At 38.7% G+C, this 13,097-nt stretch overlaps 1 protein-coding gene across 3 annotated transcripts in view; it reads left to right on the top strand.

Annotated features, from left to right (window-relative positions):
* The window catches only part of Nell1 (neural EGFL like 1), an 839,869-nt gene that overhangs the window by 87,579 nt on the left and 739,193 nt on the right, over positions 1-13,097 (top strand). For all 3 annotated transcript variants that reach the window (XM_031386788.1, XM_031386787.1, XM_031386789.1), the window contains exon 3: positions 2,065-2,215. In XM_031386788.1, the coding sequence (XP_031242648.1) occupies positions 2,065-2,215 (151 nt within the window). The remainder of the gene's footprint in view (positions 1-2,064; positions 2,216-13,097) is intronic.

The raw sequence follows: 13,097 nt of genomic DNA on the forward strand, positions 1-13,097 counted from the left end.
AGAAGTCAAATTATCACTATTTGCTGATGATATGATAGTATACTTAAGTGACCCCAAAAATTCCACAACAGATCCTCTTAACCACAGAGCCATCCTCTCAAGACCTCATAGAAGCATTCTTTAAATGGCTTTCTCTGGTGTTGGTCTGAAGGAAGGTCATAGTATAGCCCCTAATGATAAAACAGTGATGACTTTTCAATGGGCTGAAAAAGCAATGTGGGTTTTTGCTGGTGTCCTGCCTCTAAAGGACAGACTGCTTTTATGGGACTCTTCAGCTGGAGAGGCTGCATTGTTCTTCCTTATGAGAAACAGCAGCTGCTTGACTCATAAGCTAAGCTGCAAGAGCTATGAGAAATCACCTTGTCCACCCCATCCAGGCACATGAGAAGACTTAGCCTTTGGTCAACCATTCTGGCATTTTTTTCTTTTTAGAAACCACTATTTGGTTTCTATGATACGCTGAGATCCTAATACAAGCTTATAATGTGGCTTACGCAGACTCTGAAGTTTCCTTATCTGAACTGGTTCCTCTTTCTTGGAGAAATAACCAAATAATTATCATATGGTCAGAAGAGTTGGGCAGGCTACAAGAGCATACCACTAAACACACCTTTAAAAATTAGTTCTTCCATTTTTATAAGATTATAGCATAATTGCATCATTTCCTTATTCCCTTTCCTCTCTCTGAACCTTCCATATACCCCTCCTTGCCCTCTTTCAGATTCATGGCCTCTTTTTCCCTACTTTTTTAAAATTTAAAATTCTTATTTTTTGGAGATTTCCTATTTACTGTATTTACTGTACTGTATTTCCAGTGTATTATATTTACATTTCCACCCTTTCTCCCCTTCAATATCTCCCATGTAATTCCCATGCCTTATCAAATTCATGACTCCTTCTTTAATTATTACTGTTACACAATACAGATACTTGTATGTGTTTATATATCTGTATACATACACACATATTGTGTGTGTGTGTAATCTACTAAATCCATTTGGTGTTGCTCATTGTACATGTGTTTAGGATTAACTTGGGATTGGCTGACCTATTGGGAGGCTCATTCCTGCAGAACATTGGTTCTCTCTTTCTCAGAGTCACTGAGTGCCTATCCCTCTTCATCTCTCATCTATATTGGCATGTCAAAATGATATTGTCATTATGCCAGTCTTGTTTAGGCAGCCATATTATTGTGATTTCCCTGGTATAACTTCCCTGTCACATCTAGAAAATACTATCTAGTAGCAGGTCCTCTGTCTAAAGATTGTAAGAGCCAAATGACTTTTGATGCTCATTTTCCCTCCTCTACAGTGTCATTCCCATGTTTGGTCCTTTGGTGACCAAACACCATGCACCTCTAGACTCTCCAGACCTTAATGAATATGTTATAAGGAATGTAATCCATTTCATGCTTAGAGTTATTCCAGACACACTTACAGATCATTAGTGTGCATTGTTTATTGTCTTATTCTTTAGGCAAAAGTGGTATTGCCTGGCATTGGTAGTACAGGATCTCTCTCAGGTGTAAGACAAGGACAGGGCTTCTAGATGCATGTTGGGGAGAGAGAAGCCAAGACCACGAGGAACATAGACTCTGAAGGCTATTACTTATCATTGGGTCCTGCCAGGTCTGAGATTCTCTGACTCTCAGGACCCCACTTACCCGACAACCTCCAACATTATTTATGGCCACTCTATCGATTTTTTTTCAGAAGGCCAAATTGCTCATTATCCCATCAAAATTTATGTCAGGAAACCACTATCTGGCTTATTGTGACTTGTCAAAGTGACAAGTGGGTCTGGTGACAGAGATAACATTTCTGGTGTTTTTGTTGAATGGATGTAGCTGTGTGGGGTGGTGAATGGTGCCAGAAAATGAAAGCTATTGACAGAAGAGGAAGAAAAACAAAACAAAACAAAACAAACAAACAAAAAGCAACCTGGCTCTTAAATGTTTCACTTGTAGCTTGACCCCTTTTGCTTTTCCCACCTGTGCTTCTGTTTTCTGTGTCTCTCCTCTTCACCCACACTCTGCTTCTCCTGTGCCTCTTTCTTGACCCCTAGATGTACAGAGAGAGATCCACTCGGCCCCTCACGTGAGTGAGAAGCTGATCCAGCTATTCCGGAATAAGAGTGAGTTCACCTTTTTGGCTACAGTGCAGCAGAAGCCGTCCACCTCAGGAGTGATACTGTCCATCCGGGAGCTGGAACACAGGTAGGAAATGCTTTCTTCTCTTAGTTAAGTAATTGGTTTCTTGAGAGAAACCCTTGGACAGTTTGAAACTTACTACATAGACTGACTGTCCTTGCTCTTTTGGTGATCTTCTTGCCTCTGCCTTCTGTTCTGGAAATATAGGTGTGTGCTACCATGCCTGGTAAAGAAAGCTCTGTGTACTTTCAAGAGTCTTTTTTGGAATGAAAGAGCTATGTAAGATGCTTTGGGCTCTAGAGATGGGGATTGGTGGAAACATGTGGTGGCCACCTAGGGTCTAGTTTCGACTGAACACATAAATGTTAGAATTTACTTCGCAGTAAGAATTGACTTTGGGCAAAGGCTGTGTACTTATTTTTCAAAGGCCACTTATGAGTCTTTATTGACTATCTCTAATTTACTTTATTTATATAAAACCACATCCTACCTAGTGTATTTAGGTCATCAAGCATGTTTAATCAGTTGTATTTAAGAACTTTCTGTAAGCCTACATTGTGTGTTTCCATGGAAACTATACTTGACATTGGATGTTAAGACAACTATCTCCAAATGTTTACTCTGAGGCTCTGAGAACTTAGTAGGGACCACGGACAGATGAGCACCAAGATGCTTTATAGATGCACAGTTAGAAGCTTTGTCTTGATAAAGGTAGGCATGACCAGTCCTACTTAGGGTTGTTCTAGTCAAAGAAAGCATTGGAGAAAGTGATGGTTGTATAATGGAAAAAGTGAGTGTAGTAGATAGCTCAGTGGGCACTTGCTGTCAGGCCTGATGACTCCAGTTTGATCCCTGGACTCACCCATATGGTGGATGGAGAGAACCTACTCCTGCAGGCTGTTATCTGACTTCTGTTTGTGTGCTGTGGCATGTACTAACTCATACATACACTTACACACATAAATAAATGTTTGACAGTCTGAATGGGAAGGAACGGGTAGCATTGTAAAAAAGAGGTTCCTGAAATTTAAGAAGGATCAGGTTGTTGGGTAAAGGTGGAGGTGTACGAGAATTCCTGGGGAAGGAATGGAAATTTGGAGTATAGAGGTAGGTATTATACAGAGAGGTAGGAAGAGATAGGAAGAAGCTTGGTCATTGTGAAAACTGAGTGCTGTGTTGGAGACCTTAGATGCAAGTCTCCAGAGGTACGAGTTTTTAAGTTTAAGAATACTCCTGTTACCTTGAATGGGCTGTCTCTATCAAATCCCTCTCCTCAGGGCTCAGGGAAATAGGAGAAGGACACAGGCCCTCTGAATCAACAGGATTGATACAAGTATGAACTCAGACTGAGGCAGCATGCACAGGGCCTGCATGGATCTGTACCTGATAGAATCCTAGAGCTGAAAGAAGAAGTGGACAATGCCAGCATCCCTAACCTAGAAATTACCTCCAATTGCTAGGCACTTGCAAACGACAATTTAGTTTTCTCCAAGGAAGTCTCATTGGGGAAACAAACTACTCTTAAGGCCCCAAGCTCAGTAGTAGATGGCCAACAGGAAATGAACTTACTGACTCCTTGTCTCATAATGTCTTGTCAGAGCATAAAAAATGTTATATAACACACACACACACACACGCACGCACGCACGCACGCACGCACGCACGCACGCGCACACACACACACACACACACACGCACACACGCACACACACACACACGCACACACACACACACACACACACACACGCACACACACACACACAAATTTCTCTTATTTTGTCCTACAAGTCCCGTGTGTATATATTATGGCTTCTAGTTTTGTGTTTTTATGGGATTCCTGAGTGTGTGAACCAGTGGGTGTTTTTCTTGTGCCTTTTCTTGGACTCTTTCCCTTATGTTTGTTTTACTATGTTCTGACATGTTAGTTTTTTTTTTTTTATCATATTTTATTTTATTACTATCCCTTAGAAACCTGTTTTGTTTTCTAGTGAGAGACAGAAGGAGGTGGTGGATCCAGATGGAAGGAGTGGTGGAAAGGAACTAGGAGAAATAGAGGGAAGGGAAACCATATTTGGGATTTATTACATGAGGGAAAAATAATCTATTTTCAATGAAGGGGTCAGGGAAAAGAACATTCATGGCTGACATGATGCTCAGTCCCTTTCACAGAGGACTTTATGTCTGAGAAAATGTAAAGTAAAGCTTTGACTAGGTAAACCAAACCTTTAAAAATGTTGGTAGACTCTTCATCCTTCTTGCCCCATTGAAAATACTTCTGAAGAGGTGTCTTTGTTCCAGGGATTGTAACAAGTTCTTGTGGAACAATTAAAACAGAATATCCAGGGATTTATGGACCCTTGAGGTGTCAAAGCATGGTCAAAGAAAAAGCTAAAAATTAGTTAATGCAAATGCAGGGGTGGCATCGAGTACCGTGTGACCATCATAATTTTGTCAAGTGCTGAGTTCATTTACCGTTGAGCCAGTATGCATGGAGGATTCCTGAGTGGTGGAACCCAGCAGGGAAGGAAAGAGTAGCCTCAAGCAGGACGGGCTGTGTGTGTGATCACAGAGGTGAGGAGATAGGGCCTGTAGGTTCTTTCTTTCTGTGGGGAAAGAAAGGCAGTATAAAAGCCAACCTGGGTGAGACTTGAGAGCTTTCCTTGTGGGCTTTCAGTAAGTGGAGGATCAACAATCTATAGTCAAGAATTTTTTTTATTTCATTTGTTTTTAATAATATGGTATTTTATTCTTTGAGAATTTCATATATCTTGATATGTGTTATATGAACATGTAATTTATATGTCTGACATAGGATATATATATGCATGTGTGTGTCTGTGTGTGTGTGTATGTGTATCCTTTGTCAATCATAGAGGTCATATGATTGCTTTGGTTATTTGTAGTCTTTTGTGGTTCTCTATATATGAATATTAGGATTCTTCTCTATTTCTCTGAAGACTGATGTTGGGATTGCATTGAATTTATAAATAGCTTTTGGTAGAAAGGCCATTTCTGCTACAATATTAACTCTATCAAGTCACAAGTCTGGGATATTTTTCCATTTTCTGATCACTTTATCTCTCTCCTCAGAGGTTTGAACTTTTATTGTTGAGGTCTTTTACTTCCTTGGCTAGGTTTATTCCTCAATATTTTATTTTCTTTGAGGCTACTGTGAATGGGAGTGTGTTTATGATCTCTTTCACAGCATGTTTGGTTTTGGAATATGGAAAAGCTATTGATTTTTGTAAGCTGATTCTGTATCCTGCTGTCTTGCAGCAGGCATCCTTGACCTCTGGCTCTTACCATCTTTCTGTTCCCTCTTCTGTGGCGCTTCTTGAGCCATCAGTGTAGGAGTTGTAGACATATCAACTGGAGGTAGGTACTCCATAGTCATCTGTTCTTTGTCTATTGACTAATTTCGGTCTTTCTGTAATAGGCTCTGTCTATTGCAAAATGTAGCTTCTTTGATGCCTATACTCATTAGGCAAGCTTCTCAAGCCATATGTCTGGAGCTAGGCCTGAGGAGACAGTTGGGCTGTTTTTATTTTTAAGTTTATGTGTTTGTGTGTATCTGAGTGTAGGGTTTTATGTGAATAATTACAGTGCCTGGGGAGGCCAGAAGAGTGGACTGGATTCTCTGGAGCTGGAATCACAGGCAGTTGGAAGCACCTGACATGGCTGCTGGGAACTGAACTTGGGTCCTTCGCAGCATAAGTTGATCTGTCTGTTGATTCATTTTGTTCTTAGCCTCAAGTGGTTTGCAGTACACTCTGATTCCTGTGGATGAGTTTTGTCAATATTATGAACAATAGGTAGGTCCACACAAGGTAACTTGTGTGTCTGTGAGATGTGGGTAATTCCAAGCTTCACTATGTGCTGAAGTTTGGATGTCAAACCAAGGCTCAGTTTTCTGAGCACAGAAAGGCTGAGTCATTTAGTGCCCCTCTCTGACTTTATGGTTTAGGAATGTGAGGATCTTTATGGTAGCAGGGACAAACAAATACCTAAGACTTGATAGAAGTCTTCAGTTGCTTGTCAACAAGCACAGAGTGCGCTTTCCAGCAGGCAAGAAGCATGTGGGCTGGGGATTTCAGAATTGGTCTGACATGGGTTGATGTCCCAGCTTTGTGACATCCACTATCTCCTGTCTTGAGAGCAGTTTTCTTGTCTATAACGTGCAGGCAAGAATCTAATTAGTACAGTTGCTCTAGAACCACAAAGGACAGTACATATTGAATTGTCATTCCTCAACAGGTAAATCTTTCCTTTCCGTGTTTATGTCTAGGAACTTTAGCAGCTTGTTTTTCCTTTTGGATTAAAATATCTTTATTTTGAGAAAGGACTTAAATAACGTGTACAGCCCCAGAATTCATCAATGCTGCCTTTCTTATGTCCACAGCAGACCTCTAAAGAGCGCAGGATTACTGAGCTGAGAGTCTGGTCATCATTTTCCACAATGATAGTAAACCCCAGGTATCAACTAAACAAAGACAGTATGAAGGAATAGATAAGGGATCCCCCTCTGGATCTTATGCTTCCCTCTCCCACATTTGCACAACTTGTGTAAGCAAGGTAAAGCAGGAATGATGAAGACAAGGCTATGGGTAACACAGAAGATCTGATTTTCACGTTTAAAAAGATTAAAATATAGCCAAGAGACCCAACATGGGATAAAATAGAGAATATATAACACTGAATATTTAGGAATTAACTTCCCTCCCTCCATTAGTCTCCCCAGAGAATGTCTTTACCAAGTAAGAATCTTCTACTACCTTTCCAGATAGTTTTCATTATTTATTAGAATAACAGTGTCTAGTGGGACAATGTCCTGCAGATACGGAACATGGACATTTTAAAATACAGTAGTTTTACAGAATTTCCTACTTGTATGTAATGTATTTTGATCATATTTACCTTCATTCATTCTCCTAATTCCCCCCAGACCCACCAAATACCTTTCCACTATGCCCTATATATTTTGTACTGCACTGATTCCAAGTTTTGCTGCCCATCTGGACATGGATGTGAGGTCATCCACTGGAGCATGGTCTACCTACCAGAGCCCTCAACCTTAAAGAAAACCGTCTTTCTCTCCCAGGGAAGCTGTCAACTGTCTAATAGGCTATTCGACCAGATGTATAATAGCAGGAGCTTGGGGGCTTTTCTTTATCTAATAGCAAGGGGTCTAGACATGTGATGTGCAGATCACTGGTGTGACAGGCACTATGCTTCTTCTGTGGTTCCCCATCTGTATCCCTTATGAGGAGTAACTCACTAGGTTGCTATAATTGGGATATGATGGGCATCATTAGTTGGCATCACTAAATTGTCAGTTTTTATTTTTATCCTGTGGCTTTTAGTGTACTCATAAAGGTGTGCATTGATTGTGCAGTATCTCTGGAAAATCCAACCCCCAGATTCCAGATTGGCTTTTCTCAGTCTCTCACGAAGCTGTCCTGCTCTAGTTTTAAACAGGCTCAGGCCTACTTTCTGTCTATGGATTTGCCTGTTTGGGTCACTGTATAGAAATAAAGCCATATTCCACATGGTTCCTGATTGGGTATATTCACTTAGAACAGTATTTCTGAAGTTCATTTATGTTTGTATCAGTAATTCTTTTTTTCTTTCTTTCTTTTTTTTTTAGCATATTGTTTAAAGTTAACAGCTTTCATTTATCCATTCATCAGGGCATTTGACCCAGATATTCTCAATGCTGCTACTGTGCACATTCTCATACATGATTTATGTTTTCATTGTCTTGGATTCATATCTACAAGTGGACCTTCTGATGATTCTGGTGGAGGCTGTGTTCAGATTCATGAGAAATTCATATACTGTGGCTGAGCAGCTAAGAGTACTAGCTTCTCTTCCATAGGACCAGAATTTGATTCCTAACACCCACATGATGACCTACAACTGTCTGTAACTCCAGTTTCAAGGGATCTGTGCCTACCACTGGTACTGCACAGACATGGTGTGTGTGTGTGTGTGTGCGTGCGCATGCGTGCGCTCACACGCACACGAATTCAATACATTCATATACATAAAATACCTTTTCAAAAAAGTAGCTTCGCCCTTTACATCCCCACCAGCAGTGTATGAAGATCCCATCTTTCCCACATTCTGTCCAACCTGGTGATTGTCCTTCTCTTTGATTGTAGCCTTCCAAGTGGACATGGCACAATCTCTGTTGTGTTTTAGAATCACCTTGGCTGGATGGCAAATGATGTTGAGTTTCTTTTCATGTTCTGATTGGCCCTCTGCATATCTCTGGAGTGATGTCTGCTTGGACCGCTTGCTCGATTCTAACTGGTGGGATCTTTGATGTATAGAATTTTAAAGTTTGATGATGATCAGTTCCCTTTAACCGTTTGTGCTTTTGATACCATGGCTGAGGCCACACAGCCTGAGCCAAGGCCGAAGATACACTCTCAGGATTTCTTTAGATTTCGTGGGTTTAGCGTTTACATTAAGCTCTTTGATGCTTTAAATGTTTTTATTAGTGCATGCTAATTATATGTAATGGTGGGTTAACTGAGATGTTTTCATACACCTACATTATGTATTTCCATCCCATTCATCCCTGTCATCTTCTCTTGGCTTTGCCTCACTTCTGTTAACTCCTGCTTCTCCCTAACCACCCCTACCCTATATTTCCATCTTTAATTTTGAAACACCCCCCTCCAATTAGTTAGAATTCTTTCTAGGAGTGAGGGTGAAAGTTTGTTTCAGGATCACGTGCACCTTACCAGTGGTTACTGCAGTGGAGAAAGTATTTCTTGCTGCCCTGTTTTGGATGGATTTTAAGTTAAATTCTGTGAATGGTGTGGATGGTAGGGGTTTGACTTCCTGCTTTGCTTAGGAACATCAGTTGTCCCAATGCCACATGTGGCTCGTTTTCTCCCCAGTAAATTACTTTAGCATCCTTGTTGAAGACAAACTAACCATAATTGTGAGAATCTGTTTCTGGCCTCTCACTCCATTTCACTGATGTCTTGATCACCATGGCAGTGATGTCCTGATTGTTATAGCTTTGTTGTAGGTTTGGTAGTTGGAAGCACAAGGAAACAAGCTTACTGTCTTTTAAAGGTTATTTGGTTGTTCTGCCCTCCTTGAATGTACATATGCACGTGAGGACTAGCCTGAGAATTTCTGCAAAGAACTCAACGGAGACTTTGAGAGGGGTTATGTTTAATTCATCAGTCAGTTTCAGGGTATCTGATTTCATAACATGACAATATCAACCAATTGATTCAAGATTATGGGTTAGCTTTTTCAATCTCCCTTTTTAATTTAAAGATGTTTTCTTTTTAAATATAGTTTCAGTATTATTTTTACTGACTTTTTAAAAAATTCATTCCTAAGTATTTTTTAAACAAGATTTATTTATTTTTATTTAGTGTGTATGAGTGTTTTAGGTGAGTGTATGTCTATGCACCACATTGTGTTCATTGCAGGTGTAGGCCAGAAGAGGACATTGGATTCCCCGGAACTGACGTTACATATGGCTGCTAGCTGCCATGTGGTTTCTGGGAACTGAACTCAGTGCTTCAATTGCTGTGCTATCTTTCCTGCTCCTTAATTAGTTTTTGATGCTATTGTAAATGGAGTTGATTTTGTAATGCAATCTTATGGTTCTTTATGGCTTTTATATAATAAAATGGATTTTATGTAATAATCTTATGTTTTGAAGACTTGAAAATCATTTATTAGTTAGAGTGATTTGTTTATGATTTCTCTATATGAGGTTATATTGTGTATAAATCTTTCTGATTTCTTCCTGTTCTATCTTGGTGCCTTTTATTTTGTTCTCTTGTCTACTTACCTTGGCTGGAGCTTTCAAGCACTACATGAAGTTGGAGTCATAACACACTATTGCTATCCTGGTCCTGATTTTAGGGAGAAAACTTTGCATTTTCACCATGGAGTTTGCTAAGTGTCGTGTTCACAGACACTCTTAATTAAGTTGAAGGTTCTTTGGAGCGTGTTTCTGGTCAGGGTGAAGAGCTGGCCTTCTGCCCCCCTCAGATGAAGTGCTTTTGTTATGAAGAGGTATTGATATTTTTTATATTCTCTCCTTGTATCTATTGAGATTTATTATGAAGAGGTATTGATTTTTTTACATTCTCTTCTTGTATCTATTGAGATGATCAGTAGTTTATATTGAAGTGGTGTATTACATGAATTGAGTGAAACTTTATTTATTTATTTATTTATTTATTTATTTATTTATTAATGTGAGTACACTGTCGCTATCTTCAGACACACCAGAAGAGGGCATCACATTCCATTACATATGGTCATGAGCCACCATGTAGTTCCTGGGAATTGAACTCAGGACCTCTGGAAGAACAGTCATAGCTCTTAACTGCTAAGCCATCTCTTCAGCTCCACGAAACCTCTTTTTACCAATATTCTGGGCTGACTCTTTGTCTTAGTCAATGTTCTATGCTGTGAAGAGACATCATGACCACAGCAACTTGTAAAGGAAAGCATTTAATTGGGTCTGGCTTACAGTTTCAGAGGTCTAGTGCATTGTCATCATGGCAAGGAATATGGTGACATGCAGGCAAACATGGTACTGGAGAGTTAGCTGAGAGTTCTACATCAGGATCTGAAGGCAGCAGGAAGGGACTTAGATTCAAATATATGAATCTAAGGGGAACATTCCTATTCAAACCACCACACCACTTGATTGGAAAACCTATGTGAGACCTTATACCAGAAGAAATTGATTCTCCTTCTCTTAGCGTCTATTGACCACCATACGGAATTTGTCATTATGTCAAATATTGTTTAGGTTAACATTGTTTCATGGGTGATATTTATTATTTTATTAATTTGAATATGTGCGTGCATATGCATACACATACATATGAGTATATTTGTGCACCTGCTATGGCACATACGTATGAAGGTCAGAGGACAAATTGTAGGAGTTCATTCTCTCTGTCTACCCTGTGGGTTTTGGGATCAAACTCAAGTTGTCAGGTCTGGTAGCAACTGCCTTTACCTGCTGAGCTGTCTTGCCAGCCTTGGGTTGCACTTGGAAAGCTTTCCCAGCTTGAATAGCCACTTGGTTGTGATGGAGTCGATTTTCTGTATTACTGAATGTGATTTACTTGTTAGGTATGGCATTGAAGAGATTTATATTTATTTATAAGAGAGACTTAGTTCTGAAGTATTCTTTGGGTATTTTTATTCTGGTTTTCAAAATAGAGGTTTAGCTGATTTTAAAATATTTGGAGTGTTTTCTAAAAAAGATAACATTCATTGATTGTAAGCCATGTGCTAAGCATTTGATTTTTTAAACAACCCCCTTTGATTTGTTTGCTATAAAATTTCATAATTTTAAAATATCGAAAACCCTCTATCTTAAATTCTAATACTTAAACTAGCATTTTTTTTTATAACATTGTCTTGAATTCATTCATATGGCACACATATATGGAGGTCAGAGGACAAATTGTGGGAGTTAGATCTCTCCTTCTACCCTGTGTGTTTTGGGATCAAACTCAAGTTGTCAGGTTCGACAGCAAGTGTCTTTACAATGAATGATAAATAATTAGATTAAATGTAAACTATCCCTATTAGAGTCGGGGAGAAGAGAGAGGGTGACCCCTTTTCTTATGACTTTATCATGGTCTTTTTATCTGCTTAATAAAATTCCTAGTAATAAGTTCTAACTTGTGTATGTATCTAGTCAGGATGTAAAGAAAATTTCATTTTATTTCTGATTTACTGAAAGGCCCAAAGCAATCATCCATAGTTGTTAAATTGTATTACAAATGCCTTTGAGAGAACTTTAATCTTTTCCCTGGTATCTGTTAACACACTTAGTGCTATTAATTGGATCTATAATATTAAGCTATACTTTTTAAAATTTAGTTCCAATTTTGCAGTATGAGTTTTGCCTGCATGAGCAATGCCAACAGAGGCCAGAAAAGGACATCAGATCCCCTGGAACCAGAGTTATAAATGGCTGCCATGTGGTGCATGTGGTGCTGGGAGTCAAATGCGGCTCCTCTGGTGCAGCAGCCAGTATTCTTAATTGCTTAGCCATCTCTCCATCCCTTCCAGAACTGTTCTTGAACCATTTCAATAAACTCACAGAGACTGGTGTTTTAGTTTTTGATTTTTGCAGAATTAGTAGAAAAGTTGACTAAAATAGCGGTAGTCATTACAATTATTTTCTTTTAAAGATTTATTTATTTTTATTTTATATTTATTTTATACGTATTTTGCCTGCATACATGTCTGTGTATCATGTGTGTGCTAAGTCCCTGTGCAGGCTAGAAGAGGGTATCAGATACCCTGGAATGGAGGTTACAAATGGTTGTGAGCTGCCATTTGGGTGCTGGGAATTGAAGACTCAGAGTCACAAGATGCTGAGCAATTTCTGCAGCCCCATTACAATTATTTTAAAGTTCTGATTTTTTTTTAGAGTGCTCTGTTTTTACTAATGTAAGTAACCTCCAAATATTTCTTATATGTACATATATATAATTGTACATTTACATAATACATATATTAAAATGATTTTTGTGTCTACCTCTTTTCTTTTTCTTTTTTTAACTTTTATTGCGTTATGATGAGAAAAGTTACATGATTTCAATTTATCTGAATTTGTTAACATTTAAAAACATATTTTAAGTAAATAGAATTAAATCACATTCTTGTTTCCCTTTTGTACCCCAACTCCTCCCAGAGACCCCCCTTCAATACCTACAATATCTTTTTTTGTCATATTCATTTAAATTGATAAAATATTATAACAATAAAAATAAGTATTATAAAAGTTGTTTGATATAAAACAACAATCAATTTAACAGTCTTATGTAGATGCTCGTCTACAGCAATAGTGACAATACATTTTTCTCAATATAAATTTTAAATAACTTCAAACATTAACTGTATATTTCAAAATAATACATCACTACTAGTATTT

This window comes from Mastomys coucha, unplaced genomic scaffold, assembly GCF_008632895.1.
Source record: "Mastomys coucha isolate ucsf_1 unplaced genomic scaffold, UCSF_Mcou_1 pScaffold21, whole genome shotgun sequence".
NCBI classification, from domain to species: Eukaryota; Metazoa; Chordata; class Mammalia; order Rodentia; family Muridae; genus Mastomys; species Mastomys coucha.